The sequence below is a fragment of the Bufo bufo genome, chromosome 3 (genome assembly GCF_905171765.1).
Source record: "Bufo bufo chromosome 3, aBufBuf1.1, whole genome shotgun sequence".
NCBI lineage: Eukaryota > Metazoa > Chordata > Amphibia > Anura > Bufonidae > Bufo > Bufo bufo.
The window spans coordinates 334,573,520-334,592,888 of record NC_053391.1 but is presented as its reverse complement, the minus strand read 5'-3'; the positions used below and the strand labels follow the sequence as shown (position 1 = coordinate 334,592,888).

The 19,369-nt window shown below is 40.8% G+C and overlaps 1 protein-coding gene across 1 annotated transcript in view; it reads left to right on the top strand.

Annotated features, from left to right (window-relative positions):
• GRIK3 (glutamate ionotropic receptor kainate type subunit 3) overlaps window positions 1-19,369 on the top strand; it is a 759,616-nt gene that overhangs the window by 666,057 nt on the left and 74,190 nt on the right. The window contains exon 11 of the mRNA XM_040424423.1: window positions 1,475-1,698. Within this exon, the coding sequence (XP_040280357.1) occupies window positions 1,475-1,698 (224 nt within the window). The remainder of the gene's footprint in view (window positions 1-1,474; window positions 1,699-19,369) is intronic.

The following is a 19,369-nucleotide window of genomic DNA, read 5'->3' as shown; positions in this document are numbered from 1 at the left end:
ATGAAAATAAAGAAAACTCTTTGAATGTGAAGGTGTGTCCAAACTTTTGGTCTGTACTGTATATTTGATAAGCTCACCATAGTGTACATGGATCAGCAGAGTAAAGAAGCATTGAGCATCATGTGTCTTAAGAGTGTCTTTCAGTGTTTATAGTGCATGTGAAAAAAAAAAAGGTTTCCAGCACTGTAATACTTTTCCGTAGAAACTTCCTCTTTATTAATGTAACATAAATCCATGTACAGACAAATCCTTGCAACATGCGGTCGTTGATGCGTTTCGGACCAGTCTCCTTAGTCGTAACTCAGATTGATGCTGGAATGAGAGAATTTAAAGAACCTGCAAACACTCCACTCCTTCAGGAATTGGGGGGTGGGTAGGTAAGAACAAAATCATCCCTCCAGCATCAAGCCACCTGTTCCAAAATCACATGTGGGTTTAATACTGGTGTGTATGCAGTAAGGTAACACAATAAGACATATGTTAACATTGGTTATCAATCCGTAATCATGACCCCCAGGTTCATTGCAAAATAAGAACAACATAACAAACAAAGAGAAGCAATGAAAAATGGCAAATCGGACATTTTGACCCTTTCTTCCGTTACGCCATTCGCCGTATTGTAATATTTTTTTCTATTTTAATAGCCTGGGCATTTTCAGTCGCGGTGATACCCATGATGTTTATATTTATTGTTATTTAGGTATTTATTTTTAATTATACGGAATGGGGGGTGATTTAATATTTTTTTTTTTTGTGATGATTTTGTGGCTCATATATGAGCCTATAAATTTAGTTTTTACATTTTAAATTTTGTTTTATCAGGGATTTTTAAATTGCTAATCTCTTATACTGGCCAAAATAAGAATTGCAGCATGAATACTTTCAGCCTCGTCAGCGAGGCTGAAAGTGTTCAGCGCAACTCCTGATGCCCCAATTGGCCACATGGGCATCGGTAGGAAGCCCGGAAGCGCGAGATTCCTGGTTTTTGTGGATTTAGATACTGTGATCTTACTTGGTCACGGCATCTAAAGGATTTAATTACCGCCATCGCATTATTGCCAGTCACGGTAATTAGCCTTAGGTCTCTATTGTTTGAAACAGCAGAGATCTGCCGGCCATGGCGCCCGCAGCACGTGTGAGCGGGCGCCATGTTTACACATCGCTCCAGCGCAGTACATGTACAATGCTGGTAGCGAACGGGTTAATAGATTTGACTAGAAATATTTTTTTATGATATTTGTGATTTTATATGTAATGGTACTACGTCATCAAGGACTCAAGGAGATTGGGAAAGCTAATTGTATGCCATTTGCAGCAGCTACCCACTTAGAGTGTTATTATGTTGCAGGAAATTGTATAATACGTTGGCAGTGAAGTGTGCACATTATATGTCCTGTCTGATTGCCACTTATTGAAATTACAAATTCGAGAGTTGCTATGTTTCATAACCTTTAGTCTGTTTATGCTCTTTCAGAAAGCTGACCTGGCAGTGGCTCCACTTACAATCACCCACATCCGAGAGAAAGTAATAGATTTTTCGAAACCGTACATGACTTTGGGGATTAGCATACTGTATCGAAAAGCCAATGGTACCAGTCCCAGTGTCTTCTCTTTTTTAAATCCTCTATCTCCTGACATCTGGATGTACATTCTACTTGCTTACCTTGGCGTGAGTTGTGTCCTGTTTGTCATAGCAAGGTAAGTGTCAGTAAGTCATTGATACATATTGTATTAGTGCGACTGTCATTTAAAAAATATATATATATAACTTTTAATGTCACAGTGATATTTAGAAGAGTTTATAAATCAGGATCCTGATGCTTAGACCCACACCAATCTCTAATATTAAAGGATAGAATTATTTAGTTAAATGCTGTGCCCGTTCCATTCTAATCATTTCTTAGAGTGTTGAGCAAGCAGACCTCCATCAGTCATGGCTAGTAGGATGCCACTATCACATGTCAAAAGTTTTTAAAAAGTGACAGCTACACTTTAACAAAGTACATTATGTGGGGCAAACTTTATTCTAGACCCCTTTAAATCTAATAAATGTTCTGAAATGATTCAGTTATCAAATGAAAGAACATTGGCAAAATACTTGCATATACAGTACAGACCAAAAGTTTGGACACACCTTCTCATTCAAAGAGTTTTCTTTATTTTCAAGACTATGAAGTTATCAAAACTATGAATTAACACATGTGGAATTATATACATAGCAAACAAGTGTGAAACAACTGAAAATATGTAATATTCTAGGTTCTTCAAAGTAGCCACCTTTTGCTTTAATTACTGCTTTGCACACTCTTGGCATTCTCTTGATGAGCTTCAAGAGGTAGTCCCCTGAAATGGTCTTCTAACAGTCTTGAAGGAGTTCCCAGAGATGCTTAGCACTTGTTGCCCCTTTTGCCTTCACTCTGCGGTCCAGCTCACCCCAAACCATCTCGATTGGGTTCAGGACCGGAGACTGTGGAGGCCAGGTCATCTGGCGCAGCATCCCATCACTCTCCTTCATGGACAAATAGCCCTTACTTTCAAAGTTTTCCCAATTTTTCGGCTGACTGACTGACCTTAATTTCTTAAAGTAATGATGGCCACTCGTTTTTCTTTACTTAGCTGCTTTTTTCTTGCCATAATACAAATTCTAACAGTCTATTCAGTAGGACTATCAGCTGTGTATCCACCTGACTTCTTTTTAACGTAACTGATGGTCCCAACCCCATTTATAAGGCAAGAAACCTTACTTATTAAACCTGACAGGGCACACCTGTGAAGTGAAAACCATTTCAGGGGAGTGTGAATCTACAATTTTCATAGTCATGAAAATAAAGAAAACTCTTTGAATGAGAAGGTGTGTCCAAACTTTTGGTCTGTACTGTATGTTGTTCCCTGATACAAATCAGAGGTGATACAAAATGGTACTCATTATGCACAAACCAAAATGGCAAGTAGAAGTATCATCTATAGAGATGTCTAGCACATATAGTGGCTCATTGGTTAGCATTGTTCCCTTTGAGTGGGAGCAATATCTGCAAATAATTATGGTAAAACATGGTAGAATTAGATTGTAAGCCTCATTGTAGGACTTGGACTGAGTAATTACAACCTGCCTACAGCACTGTGGAAAACAGTAATGCTATATTGAAAATGAGTGATAAAAAGGGTTTGCATGAGATTTAAAATATCACTTTTCTGGTCGAGATATTGAAGCTCAGCTCTTTTCACTTGAATAAGGCCTCTTTCACACTTCCGTTTTTCACTGACGTGGGCTGTCTGCATTTTCTGCAGACCGCACACGTACCCATTGTTTTAATCATGGGTTAGTGGCATGTACTACTTTGGTTAGTGATGCAGACCAAACATGCAAAGTCTGTGGGTCTGTGAAAATCACGGACACAACACTGATGGCATTTATGTTTGGATCGTGTTTTCTCTGTTTTCACTGAACAATGATAGGAGATTCTCTTGAAATGCAGACGGACCAAGCATGGATCTTTTATGGATAAAACGCAGGCAGATTTTTTCACGGACATCAGATGGACACGTTAATGTAAATTAGGCCTTAGAATGAGCTTTTCCTTTATTTAATAAAACTTTATTTAACTTTTTTAATTACTTAAAGGAGATTTTAACAGGTGATCTTTTGATTGTGTTTATAGTATACTGTACTACATATGCAGTACAGTGTATTATAGTGTCATTACTACACAAGCAGGCTGTACCAGAGAGGTGCAGAATGATACTGATACATGGCAGCGAAGGACTGGGGCCTTGATTAAGCTCTATGCTGCCATGCAAATATATGCCGATGGGAGACAGAGGTAGCTCCCTCTCTCTAAATCTCTTAGATGCTGTGGTCGCTATTGACCACAGCATCTAATGGGTTAAACGGTCCAGATCTGAGATTGGTAAAAATGCTGATGATAGAGCAAGTAGTTCAGCAATCATGTAAGAGTTAAGCTTGTGCTTTCTACAGCACGGCAGATCTGTGTAGACTAGGTCGCCATAAAAAGGTAGCAGTTTAGCCTAAGGCCTCTTGCACATAAACGTTCTTTTTTTTGCTCCGTTTTAGCGGATTCCGTTTGCAGTCGTATGTGGAACCATTCATTTCAATGGTTCCGCCCAAAAAATTGAATGTACTGCATATGCATTCCGTTTCCGTATTTCTGTATATCCGTTCCGCTGAAAGATAGAACTTGTTCTATTATTGTTCGCAAATAACGATCCGTGGCTCCATTCAAGTCAATGGGTCCACAAAAAATACGGAATGCATACAGAAAACACATCCCTATGTCCTCCGTTTTTTGCGGATCCATGCCCACTTTGCCCATGTGTATACTGTTAAAACACATTACTGTGCATTACATTAATGATTAAAAATGTTATGTTTCTGTTTTTGCAATCCGCAAACAACAGGTCGCATACTGAAACCATACGGAGATTTTTTTGCTGAACTATGGAACGGAAACAAAAACTGAACAACGGATCCGTGAAGAACGGACCGCCCAGTGGGGCAGCTTTATTAGGACCGGCATTTTAGACGCCAGTCTTAATAACCCCTATACCTGGCGGTGGATCTGCAGGAGTTATGAAGAGGCGCTGGCCACTTTGGCAGATCCGCTGCCACTTCTAAATGTAAGACAGCTTCCTAGCTGTCTTATACTTATGCCTCATGCACACGACCGTTGTGTGCACCCGTGGCCGTTGTGCCGTTCTCCGTTTTTTTTCGCGGACCCATTGACTTTCAATGGGTCCGTGGAAAAATCTGAAAATGCACCGTTTTATATTACCTTAACCGTTACGTTTTCAAATATCCTCAGCTTTTTATTACAAAATCACTTTCCACACATATGGATACATTCCTCTGCCCATAATCTTTCCCAAGAAAGTATATCTAAAATAGAATATCTACATTCTCTATGGAGGATAACGATGTGTTTTAATAATAAGAAATAGGTACAAGGAAAATTACATTTAGGCTAGCACTTCTCCATTCATGTTGATCAAGCTTTAGTTATGAATGCAAGACGTGCGGAGGGAAGAGTTTAGTATTGTTAATAAATCAAGCCCAATATTCCACTTTCTCAAAAAGGCAGCTGTGAGAGTGGAAAGGTGGTGATTGAAAAGGCCATTCTCTATCCCTTAATATAGAAAACCTGGTGCTATCCATTCTCAAACACCAGCATCGCCTTACGGGCATCCAGTGTGCCGCATATCCTGGATTTATGCTTATTCCATAAATAAGGATTAGAGATCGCACTAGCTGAAATCCATTATAGATAAGATCAGAGAGAACAGGAAGGTGTAGGTATTGTAGAAAACGGAGATTAGGGTTTAGAGTGGTTTGGCTTGAATGTAGGGAAAGAAGTCTTGTTTATAATATTTAAGTACAGGACGCACAATAATAAATTAATGCAGGCCACTATGTCTGGCATTGAACATCTGCTCTTCAGGTAAAGGACTTTATTATTTACTTATAGCATACAAATACATTGCTGGTACTTTTTACTTAGTTTGCCTTTCATTTAGAATGAAAATGATGTTTTTGCTTGAGGACAAGTATATTCTGTTAAGAATGCCTGTGATGAGTGGTTTGCTTTTTAAGTGAATTTTCATGGAGATGGCTACCGTCAGCAATGCCTGCATGACAAAGACAACCAGTGTCTGAACTATGCTTTAATGTAAGATGCATGTGTTTGTTTTTTTTTAAACAGATTCCAGTTTAAAAGAAGACTAGTCTGCTTACGACTTGTGTGTTAAAGGGGCTGTCCAGTAATATAAAAAGATTGCTGTTTTCTTCGAAAAACAGCACCACGCCTTGTTGTGTGTGGTATTACACAGGTTGTATGTGGTATCACAGCTCAGTTTAATTCCCTTCATTGGAGCTGAGCTGCAATACCAGACATTACCCATGGACAGGTGTGGTGCAGCTTTTGAAATACAGTAGCCATGTTTTTCTAATCCTGGACAACCCCTTTAAAGGAAATCTGTCAGCTCCAAAGCACCCTCCAAACTAAAGTAAGCGGTGTATAGTATAAGTGACGAGGAGTCTGGTTATATAATAGTTATTTTCATATTCGCTTGCATTCTGACACTGTCCTCCAACACAACCAGCAGTAAAATGCATTGTGAGGACTCCTGAGCTCATGCACATAATGGAGAGGACTCAAAGAGGAGTCCTCTCAATGCATTTTACTACTGGTTTGTTGGAGCACAACATCAGAATGCAAGTGAGTATGAAGATAAAAATTACATAAAGGGACTCTGCGTCACTTATACTGGTTCTTATACTGCTGGCCATACACATTAGATGTACGTCAGATGTACAGTACAGACCAAAAGTTTGGACACACCTTCTCATTCAAAGAGTTTTCTTTATTTTCATGACTATGAAGGCATCAAAACTATGAATTAACACATGTGGAATTATATACATAACAAACAAGTGTGAAACAACAGAAAATATGTCATATTCTAGGTTCTTCAAAGTAGACACCTTTTGTTTTGATTAATGCTTTGCACACTCTTGGCATTCTCTTGATGAGCTTCAAGAGGTAGTCCCCTGAAATGGTCTTCCAACAGTCTTGAAGGAGTTCCCAGAGATGCTTAGCACTTGTTGGCCCTTTTGCCTTCACTCTGCGGTCCAGCTCACCCCAAACCATCTCGTAAGTGACAGGTCATGTCACTTACCAGTAGGAGGAGCTCCCGGCCGGACCTGTCACTTACCAGTAGGAGGAGCTCCCGACCGGACGCAGACCATCGCAGCTCGCAGGTAAGTATAATGGTTCTACAAATTGCTAAGTAACCATGGCAACCGGGACTGCAGTAGCGTCCTGGTTGCCATGGTTACCGATCGGAGCCCCAGCGATTAAACTGGGACTCCGATCGGTACACTCCGCTGCCACCAATGATAGGGGGGAGATTTTAATTAGGAGGGGGAGGGAGGGGGACCCACTGGCCACCAACGAGTTAACTACAGGGGAGGGAGGGGGGCCGGCCACACTGGCCACCAATGAGTTAACTACAGGGGAGGGGGGGGGCCCACTGGCCACCAATGAGTTAACTACAGGGGAGGGGGGGCCCACTGGCCACCAATGAGTTAACTACAGGGGAGGGGGGGGGCCGGCCGCACTGGCCACCAATGAGTTAACTACAGGGGAGGGCCGGCCACACTGGCCACCAATGTGTTAACTACGGGGGGGGGCTGCCCCCTGCTGCCTGGCAGCACCTGCTAGGCAGCAGGGGGCAGTCATGTACACAGTTCTTTTAGTATATTCTAACCTGAAGCGTCCCCATCACCATGGGAACGCCTCTGTGTTAGAATATACTGTCGTATTTGAGTTTCACGATGTAACTCAAATCCGACGGTATATTCTAACATAGAGGCGTTCCCATGGTGATGGGGACGCTTCAAGTTAAAATATACCATCGGATTGGAGAAAACTCAGATCCGATGGTATATTAACTCCTGTAGTAAAGTTTGGTGGCTCACTCACTAATTACTAATGGAGTAGGTGCACTGCCACTCAGCACTCCCTGTTGCTGATGAAGTGAACAGTATAATAAGAAGGTTGGGCGTCACTCAATATCGGGCATCAAATAGACACGGACAAAATTGATGTCTGAAAGTTATCTATATTTGCAACAAGTTATATAAAATTGCACATAAAATACATAAAATACTCTAAAACACACATATAACCTCCTGGGGATCGTTATGCTGGACCACTATATAAGTTACCAAAGTCCATATTGTATCAATGTCCTTGAAAGTTCATGTAGCGATCAGCAAAATGGAGATAAAAGGAAATTATATAGTTCACAAGAGGTACTTTACCGCTCCTTCAGGCCGTTTGTTATCAGAAGTGCGACTGCTCTGCTTTGAGCTGTAAGGACCTGTGAGTTCAGTCTTTTACATAGGAAATTCCCCGTTCACTGGATATTGCTTTAGAGTGTAGTCCGTAGCTTTGACCTTCCAGGACCTTCCTGTGGCGTCCCACGTGGTTTCACTGAATAGGTCAGGTGACTTACAATTTCCAGGCGGGGTTTTCGAACTTGTACAGCGTCCGACCGTGATTCTGAAGATCTTCCTTATATTGTCCCACACTGTCTCTTAGCCATACGCGTTTCGGGGTCGGTCGCCCCTTCCTCAGTGGTACCACTGAGGAAGGGGCGACCGACCCCGAAACGCGTATGGCTAAGAGACAGTGTGGGACAATATAAGGAAGATCTTCAGAATCACGGTCGGACGCTGTACAAGTTCGAAAACCCCGCCTGGAAATTGTAAGTCACCTGACCTATTCAGTGAAACCACGTGGGACGCCACAGGAAGGTCCTGGAAGGTCAAAGCTACGGACTACACTCTAAAGCAATATCCAGTGAACGGGGAATTTCCTATGTAAAAGACTGAACTCACAGGTCCTTACAGCTCAAAGCAGAGCAGTCGCACTTCTGATAACAAACGGCCTGAAGGAGCGGTAAAGTACCTCTTGTGAACTATATAATTTCCTTTTATCTCCATTTTGCTGATCGCTACATGAACTTTCAAGGACATTGATACAATATGGACTTTGGTAACTTATATAGTGGTCCAGCATAACGATCCCCAGGAGGTTATATGTGTGTTTTAGAGTATTTTATGTATTTTATGTGCAATTTTATATATTAACTCCTGACTTTACATTGAAAGTCAATGGGGGACGGAGCCGTTTGAAATTGCACCATATTGTGTCAACGTCAAACGGATCCGTCCCCATTGACTTGCATTGTAATTCAGGACGGATCCGTTTGGCTCCGCACGGCCAGGCGGACACCAAAACGACTTTTTTTTCATGTCCGTGGATCCTCCAAAAATCAAGGAAGACCCACGGACGAAAAAACGGTCACGGAAAAACGGAACCCCGTTTTGCGGACCGCAAAGAAATACGGTCGTGTGCATGAGGCCTTAGACCTTTTCCTATGTCTAGAACAGGTGCACGTCCCCCCAACGCCAAGCTCACTTTTTTAGACCTGGCTTGAGCGGGGAGTAGTCGCAGATTGCGACACAAAGGACCTTTGCGCTGCAATCTGTGCCGGAAATACGCCTAATTTAGGTGTATTTCAGTTTGACCCCAAATATGTATATATTAGGCTACTTTCACATCTGCGTTTTTGCTGGATCCTTCATTGGTTCAGCAAAAACGGATCTAGTATATAATACAACTGTCTGCATACATTCAGAAATCCATTCCCAAATGAACAAGATGGATCCGTCACTAAATGCATTGAAAACAGACAGGCAGGGAACAAGGGAGGCATTAACATGGGAGCAGCAAGGGATTAGTGCTATGGGTATTACTGCTATGCTGCTTTGCATAGAAATGTATAGTATGTACAGTAGATGCACAATCTCTTTAAGCACAAGAGAGTGCATTATATTGCAATATCCGATACCACAAAGAAATGTGTGGCAGAAGAGATCACCATATGATCATTACTATCAAAACCGCCACCCTAGCCACACTTTTTCATTGATGTCTAAGAGTGTTACAAAAAGAGCTTCACAAGCAGCTGGTGGCAACTTTATATCATTATTCATGGGGTCAGGAAATGACCATTTTCTGGATGGAGGAGGATATGCTATCATGTTCCTAAAAGGGTTGTCCACATTCAGTGGCCTTTTGGCTTGATCTCTCCACATCGCTGCACCTGTGGAAGGAGGTATACTTACCTGCTCCCTGCTACTTGGTCCTTTTGGTCCCCTGCTGCTACTGACACTCACTGGTCCCCAATGTAAACATCTGGTTTAACGGGAGTCATGTGTTTCATTGTAGCCAGTGATTGGTCACAGCGGTGATGTATTCCTCATGCATTACTACAGTGGGTCACATAACACATGTGACATGTGACCACTGAGCCCCGTCATTGGTTGCAATGGCACATGTGACACCCATCAAATCTGAAGTTGACTCATAGGACCAGAGCATGTTTGTGGTAGGGAGGGGGGAGGATGGGAGGAGTCTTGAACCCAGTGGAGGGGAGCAGGTAGGTATTCTTCCATCCGCATGTCTGGCAACATGGCCGAAAGGCCCTGGACTATAGACAATCCCTTAAAGGGGTAGTGCAAGAATGGGGAGGGGGGGTGAGTTTGGCAAACTTCCCCACTTAACCAACCTGTAAAAGAAATATTACATACTTGCTTCCTGGTGCTAACTCCTTCTCCTCCAGGTCTGAGATGCTCTTCAGGGCTCTCTCGATGTTAACATCTGGTTTGAAATCACCAGCAGAGACCAGATCCCCTGTCATCATGTTTATATCAAATGAGCGCAGCAGAGCATCACAGGTCTGAAGGAGAATGAGCAGGAGCCAGTGACGGGAAGCATACAAGTAATTTTCCCTTTATAGGTCTGGCCAAGTTGGGTTGCCAAGCTCCTATCCCTCTCCATTCTTGCATAACTCTTTTAAGATAGGAATACATCATTTACAATGGAATGATAAAGAAAGGATTGATCAGTGTTTCCTTTATACTTTTAATTCTTATCCCCACTCCTTGTTTTGGCCCCAAAAAGTGCATCAAAAACTGCTTTAAAAATTGTTCCAAAAATAACATGTGTGATTCCAGCCTCTTTTGGTAGCTGGATCTAGTACTAAGATTGTCAGAAGTCTTGTTTTATTGTGCCATGGGAATTCATACAGACACATTAGTAGATTGAGAAAAAAATGTTCATCAGTTACAACCAGTAGAAGGCTGAAGAGGTGGATGAAGTGAAGAGGAGGGTTATGTATTAATGTGTCATGTTTTGATGACTTATTATATATATTTTTCTAATATTAACTAAGATTCCTGCTTATTACTAGGCTCTACTCTCCAATTGTGTTTACTGTACATCATCACAGATTTTAAAGACATAAAAGTATTGAGGAAATATCATGAAGCCCAGTTATATCATTTGGCTTTCAAAAATGATATGCAATTAATACATAAATGAAAACCATATCTTATAATTTAATTACTTTTTTATTTTTTCATGTAAATCATGCTACTAACATTTTCCACAGAAGCTTCAAGTCCGGATAAACAGCTACAGAACAAGTTAAAACAGGGCAGATACTTGTGAGGAAAGGCACATTTACACTAAGAAGTCCCAAAGCTGTGCTTTTGTAAACGGTCTATGGGAGATTAGCCTATTGTCACACACAAACACTAGACTGAAGTATGCACCAGGGGCGCAGTAGATGTTATCATTGTAGGTCAATGCCACTTGAAGACTACTAAGGGGCTGTTAAAATTGCATGCAAGAGGATAGATTTCATACTTGCTTATAAATGAGACTCTCAGGCTCATGGCTGTACCGCTGCATCGAAGCCATTTAATCCCTCAAGAGCACAACACATTAGACCCAAATGACTGCTTGCTATTTGCATTCACAGCTTGTAGGACAAAGTCCCTGGAGGAATAACTCCTTCAACTTGTTAGCAACTGAACATTTAGTGGTCTTTCCACCGAGGATTCTGTCCCAAATTACAGCTTTAAATGCCCAATTTTACTTCCTATAGTGGCAGATATGCAGAGTGTTTTCACAGCAAAGAAAACTGGAAATTACTATGTCAACATTTATGCTGGGGTTTTCTCAGTCGGTTTCAACGGAAAAAAATCCTTTTGACATAGATTCTAAATAAAAGTGATAAACTCCCCTTAGTTTTACTTACATCTTCTAGAAAAAGCAGAGAAATGAAAGTATTAACATTGAGAGCCTGCTATGTAACCACAGATATCAATCAACATTGAGCAGGCCCCACAGTCCTATTAGCACAGTGTTTCTGAATGTATCATATATTATAGTGACTTAGAAAGGATGGCTGCACCATGACTGGTCACAGGTTATTTGTGGTATTGCAGCTCAGCCTTAATTACTTCAAAGGAGTCAAGTTGCATTACCAGACACAACTCCATGGACAAGTGTGGCACTGTTTTTACAAGAATGCAGCCTGTACATCCACTTTAACCCTAATATAGCCTTACATAGCACATCAAACCTCTATGGCCATTAGATAGTGTTGTCCCAATGGAATCAGTAACTGGCTGAGGTTCCAAGAGTTGTCTCAGAAAGGTGACCTCTTGTCCATATGTCTTATTGAGTCCTTAAGGACATGATTTCTGCTGTGGTTCAGTCAGTCAAGCCGTGACTTAAATGGTTTGTGAATTATTAGAATGAGTGTCATGCAATACCATATTTTCCTTGTAGCAGCTGTTGCAAGGATCTACAGATGTGTCCACCCTTACCTATTCTTGAATTTGGTTAAAGGGAGGTTTCTGAGAACCAACATTACAATCATTACAGACTGGGCCTGGAAAAGAGTCCCGGCCACCTGAGAAGAGTCATGGTTATTCATGAATTCCTGCTCTTCCTGCCCACCTGCTGATGATTGACAGTCTTCTACCTAGTTTTCTCCCTTTCTCTCTAGGAGACAACTGCCAATCATCAGCAGATGCGTGAGAGAGCAGGAGATTAGGAATAACCAGGACTCTTCTCATGTAAATCTGACTCTTTTCAAGGTCTGTGCTACAATGATTATGATGTTGGTTCTCAGCAACCACTTACTTTTAGCTCATGAGTGACACATTGCTGAAATCAGCATTTCTGTCACTATTTTATGCTGCCCTCAGTGAGGTCAGTGAAAAGTTGATGACAGGTTCCCTTTAAGGACTCCAATTTGCCAATAATCAAATTCAATAAAGCATGCTAGCAAAACTCTTGGAAGACTGCAATGCAGATCTCAACCACTGGGTGAACAAACATAGATCTTGTGACATAGTAGTATTAAATTATTATTTTTGACATAAGTTGAGAGAAGAGCAAATGTAAGGAAGGACACATCTGTAGCAGGCCATAAGAATATAAGCTGATCAAAGGAGCTTCAAAGAGAAGGACCAGCAGTAATTAATTTCAAGCTTGGCTTTCTTTTTAGTCCATGTTTATGATCAAGTCTTCAGAGAAAGCTATATAATTTATTGCTTGATTTAGACTAGGGGTGCACAAACTGCGGCCAGGACCACATGTGGCCAGTGATACCATTCTGTGTGGTCCCCAACCATCTGGACACAAAAATGCTTGTCTGTCTATGTAGCCATGACTGGTTTCCCATATATCAGGAAATAATTAAGGTTCCTTGAGGAAAGGGGCTCTCTATACTGTCATTCATGGAAATTGTGAAAAGCTAAGGTGCTACCACTATATCCATGATTTTCAGAGGAGAGAGACACACGCATGTGCTGAATCGGGGAGAAGTGGACATTTAAGTTGTATTGTGGACCTTGGGATTGGTTCAGTATGATAATGTGGCCTCTGGGTCAGAAAAGCAAGTGCACCCCTGCTTTAAACAGTACAGTACATCAAAAGACAATTATAGTGTTGTATGTCATGCAAGTAAGGTTTTTGCATGCTAGTGTATATGTCTATATGCATAGAAATATAACAAACAGAAGCCATGGAGAGCGTCATCATGGCAAAACTATTTTGGTGTTGTGGTTACCTCCCCAAGTGTTTTACTCCCCCAGTGCATGGTCAGGGGATGGCCATACCCCGAAGCAAGTAGGATCTGTGTGCCTTGGACATCTATGCTAGAAGCAGCAGTATAGCCAGCCATATAAAACAGTTGCACAGACTCTATAACAAAAACATAGTAGTACATTTTGAATGAAGACTGTTTAGAAGAAGTTTTTTTATTTTATTTTTATTATTATTATTATTATTACATTTAGGAAGCACATGAAAAAGAAATAATTGCCATTTCATCTTTATCCTTAGTCTTTAAGGATGGAATTAAAATATCTTAGGTTATTATCGCAGTTGTACAGGATATGTGTCATGTCATTCTATGGCTGTTTTTTTTTGTTTTTTTTGCATTGTAACAGCAAAAATAGATACAAATACACATTTACTGAACCTACTACATAGACCCTTAAATTCCAAGGAGCAGTAACATTGTGTTCAGTGCTAAACAGCACCCCTCATACCTATTGGATTTTATTGGAAAACTATGTTAATTACCCAAGAAAGATGAACTTACAAATTGTTGATTTGTGGTCAGGTAAGGTTATTTTGTTTTACACTCAGGTGAAATACTGTACACAAATGGCAAACCTTCTATAGATGCAGACCATGGAACTGCTATGAAGGTCCTAGTGGGAAGTGCCAGTGCTTTTCCTGCTCTCCAATACACAGGCAATATTATTTGTCTGCAACTGCCACTAGAGAGAGCTTTTCTTGTGTGCCACTACTGAAAATAGCAGATTTCCTGAGATGTTATGCTGAATTAACCAGTCTTTAGCCCAGAATAATCATTTGGCCTCCTGCAAATAGACCTACAGCACACAACTATACTGTTTCTTCATAAAAAGAAGTAATAATAATACTATAAGGCACATTTTAATTAAACTTGCCCATACGTGGATATGGAGTTGAAAAGATCAAACTCATATGTTCATTTATAAAGCATCTCATACTGTATTTTGCATCTTTTCCTATATCTTGCCTCTATATATTTTACAAGAATGGTGCAAGGGGCTAACAGCAGCAGAAGTAGAGGTTAACAGGTCCCATATCAAATATTTAAATGCGGTTTTCTTTTTGCTGAACACCACTGCAATCCTAACCACATAGGACCTGGATTGTCTATCTAGGATTCCTGAAATGAAGTCATTATCATGGGGAGAAAATTCATTTTTAAAAAGGGCTTTTAAAAACATGGTTAAAAAATAAAAGAAAACATTACTCACCCTCATCGATCCCTGCCATTGCTGTTTCGATGCTACTCCAGTCCACACTGTTCTCCACTTCCTGGTCCTAGAATGACAAGTAGCAAATCGTTACCGATCACTTGCTGCAGGGGTGAGCTATCTCAGCCAATGATTGGCAGAGGATGATTTTTTTTATTAATGCCTGTGTGTTGATTTAGTACCAGGAAGTAGAGAGCAATAGGAATTGGATCAGGATCGGAATGACAGCAACACAAAATCGGTGTGGGTAAACTAAGCTATTCTGGTGTTTTTTTTTTGTTTTTTTTTAATTCTTTCCAAATAAAACCCCTTTAATTCTGCATACTCACCGTTTGCTTTCATTGTAGGGCCAGTGAGAGAAATTCCCTTCACTCTATCTTAGCACTCATTAAAATATGGGATGTAGCCAACCTGGACCCCCTCTCTCTATTGGCCCCAAAGAAGTGACAAGGGTGGCCTCTATGGCACACGTTTGGGCATTGACATTATTTGGAAGCCTGATACTATTGATCATTGCTGGTGTACTCAATGGTGTAGCTAAGCTTTCCAGCTCCCAGAGCAAAGATTTACCATGGTGCACCCCCCCCCCCCCCCACACACACACACATGCCACCCAATTTTATTAGATCAGAAAGAGGGACAACATCAGTGGCACACAAATTGTTTCAATGCTAAGCCATGCCTCTAATTCTGACCAATGCATAATTGTACTCAAGTAATCCCACCCATTTCCCTTAGGTTATGGGCAAATAGCTTAAAACTTAACTTTAATAATATCCTTACGAATATTTTTATGCCTGTTTTAGGAATATAAATAGTTGCAAGCCCCCTTTTTGCAACTACGTTTAGGAGTGGCATGTGTGTGACAGGGACCTGGACTCCAGACCCAACACATTTATTATCTTTTATGCTAGAAAACAGAATAAAAGAGGGTCCTCAGTAATTTGTACTCCAGGAGCACAGACTGCCAGAAGTGCACTTAATTCATAAATTAAGGTAATCCTCTAACAGGAGGGGAACAGAGTCTTTGTAAATGACCCCCAATATGTTTCCTGAAAAAATCTACCATAGAGTACAGTACACGGTGGTACTAATAGATATAGAAAGTCAGATTTCAGCGCTCACCTACGTCTCGTATCAGAGGCACAGATGTGGCCAGGACAAAGCCAACATAAACTGTGTAAAAAGTAGAAGGGTCCAGCTTCTGATAAAACAATATCCTTTATTTGATGCGGTAAAATCCATAGAAAACAAGACAGATGCAAAATCGACACGTTTTGGATCTCAAGTTAACGACCCTTGCTCATGATATAAAATGCTATCTGTGACTCTCCCATATAAATACACTTCCTCCAATTAAATGCATAGAAACAACATCACATGATAATCAGGTGTGGGCAGATCCCAAACCATGGAATGACAAATCCTACATGTGCAGGAAAAAAAAAAAAACATAACAAATTCATTGATACTGTAAAATCAAGTCATGTTTTTTGTTCATGCCTGTGGGGAAGCAGCTACCAAGTTCGAACATCCAATATGCCTCTCTACTTAGTAGTTTGTGTCTATGGTCACCCCCCTAACTGGGAGCGTGACCCTCTCCACACCCTGAACTCTAAAACTTTTTGTATTACCCCTATGTACAATGGCAGTGTGCAAAGTGGCAGAAGAAACATTGTGTGTTTAATAGTGAGGTATGTTAGATAAATGTCTCCGTATTCTGGTCTTAATCTGTTTAGTGGTACATCCTATATATTGCATAGAGCATTCAACACAGTGCTGCAGTTGATATATTGGTTTGAGGTACTTTCACACTTGCATTGTGAGGATCCAGCAGGCAGTTCCGTTGCCGGAACTGCCTGCCGGATCCGGAGATCCATATGCAAACGGATATCATGTAAACGGTGTCATCCGGAAAAACAAATCCGTTATTTATTTATTTTCGCATTTTTAAAGGTCTGCACATGCGCAGACCAGGATACAAGATCTGTTTTTTCGGAACACTTAGTACTGGATTCAGCATTAATACATTTCATGCTGCGGTATTTTATCCAGCCAAATACCATAAGAGGGACTGCACTGAAGACATCCTGATGCATACTGAACGGATTACTTTCCATTCAGAATGCATTAGGATAAAACTGAAGCGCTTTTTCCCGGTATTGAGCCCCTGTGATGGAACTCAATACCGGAAAAGAATAACGCTAGTGTGAAAGTACCCTAATTTTGTGACTTCTGCCATTCACTGTGGACGTGACTGTTTGACTAAGGCCTCATGCACACGACCGTTGTTTGGGTCCGCATCCGAGCCGCCGTTTTTGCGGCTCGGATGCGGACCCATTCACTTCAATGGGCCCGCAAAAGATGCTGTCCGCATTCGTTGCTCCGTTCCGTTTTGCGGACAAGAATAGGCATTTCTACAATTGGCCGCCCATTCTACAATGGGCCGCGGAAGGCACATGGGTGGCTTCCATTTTTTGCGGACCGCAAAAAACGGAACGATCGTGTGCATGAGGCCTTACAGACATATGTTCACAGCATGTGCATTTTCTGTGGCCGCATTTATAACTGCTCTGATATGAAAGCCACACTGGTTTGGCCTTCGGGCGGTCAGAGAAAAGGCTTGGACTAATCCTATCACCCAAAGTAGGGGCCCTGCGCGCAGCACATCTAATGCCTGCTGAAATCACTTCACTCCACTCGGCATCATAATTTAGCACTGGTAGATGTTTTTTTTTCTACAATTTTACAGATATCCTCACTATAACTGGTGGTAAAAATAACTGATTTCATTTTTTCTTGGGTATTTGTTTTGATAATAGGTTCTCCAGGAAATACTAGTCTATTCCTATCTAATGTTGACGCCCATTGTCTGGCTTTCCTAATAGATTGTGCAGTGTATAGCCTGGAGTGTAACCTAGAGCTAATGGCAGCGGCCTCTTCAGCATATGATAGGGGCCCAGTGTATTTGATATACTGGATCAGTTAAATAAGATGTACTGGGGATTGCTATAAATATAGCATTCAGTACTACTTTAATCAGCATCTCGTCTGAGGTTGTCAGATAGTTAATTGCAGATATTGTACAACACGTTTATAGATACAGTGCATTGAAAAATGAAAGAGGTTCTCCCAATTAGCTAAGAGATATGCAGTATATCAACTGGATGAAGAATTTGTACAATCCAACAAGCAAAAGATTCCGACCTCTCCCTAGAGATGCCATTTGTTCATGAATAACCATTATTCATTCATACGCTCTCAATCCCAGCTCTCTGAACATTATTTCCTGGTGTCAGGGCAAGAAAGACAGAGGGGAAAAAGTAATGTGTTAAATAAGAAATCATATTTCTACTTAAACCTACCATGAGATGGAAGAAGCCTGAGGGTGATTGTCAAACAGCCATGACTTCTAATATACAACTTGCATGGGTAGAAGGATTGAACATGGAGTAAATGTCACTTCATTATGTCTCCAGACTGGTTTTAATGGGTTTTACAAGCTTTCTTTCACTGTGCTTAAATTCCTGCGTTTCAGCTTTTAGAATATTCTCCTTGATTTGATTTTGACGGTTGAGGCTCACATTTCTGAGACCAGTCGTATGGATCCTGACTTCCCTTTGATCTATTTGTACTCAGCCACATTTCATCTCTTTAGTCAAGGAAAAGCTCTCAAACTGAAATAGCTCTGCAGACTGAACCAGCTAATTGATTGCAATTTGGAGATCGGCAATTCTTAATGAGAAGATATTGTACATAGCAGAACACTAATAGTTTATTTCACGTATCATTTCAAATTATGGAATCCAGATACAATTTTTGCCAATTTCAACTGGAGTCTTTGCTTAGACAAAGGGTTTACCCTTGTGAGCAGTAATGTGGAAGCCTAAAAGCACAATGGTTTTCTTTAGAGACCACTCCAAAGACATTTCTACAGAGTAGACAGGGAGAGACAGCTCAAGTAATTAGAGGTGATGTAATCGGTCAAGCTATAAGTGAAAGTCACAGAGAAACATTTGGGGTTTAGACAAGTTTAAGGGCTCATGCACGCAACCGTTGGATGTTTTGCAGTCTGTAAATTGCAGATTCCGCATTTTGCAGAACGGAAGGGCTGGCCCCTAATAGAACAGTCCTATCCTTGTCCATAATCCGGACAATAATAGGACATGTTCTATTTTTTTGTGGAATAACATGTGGACATATGGACATGGAATGGAAGTTTTTTTTTCAGCCACATTGAAGTGAATGGTTACACATACGGGCCGCAAAAAAAAGAGGACGGACACAGGAAAAAAAAAAGTTTGTGTGCCTGAGCCCTAAGTTAAACTTTCAAGATCCAGGTTAAACTTTTAAAACAGAGACTCAAAACCAAAACTGATTTATCATAAAAATAATATACACCAAATAGAGACAGTTCAACCAAATATAAATGCCGTGCCCGACAAAATGAGCTCCACCACACCAAATCACAAAACACAGCATATGAAAAAAAATAGGGTATCTAATTACCATATGTGGGAAAAAAAGTTATCACGTAATGTACAAGCCATGTTGGGTAAAGACAGAATTATGCCAGAACCTAAACGATGGAAGCATGGGCATAACTATAAG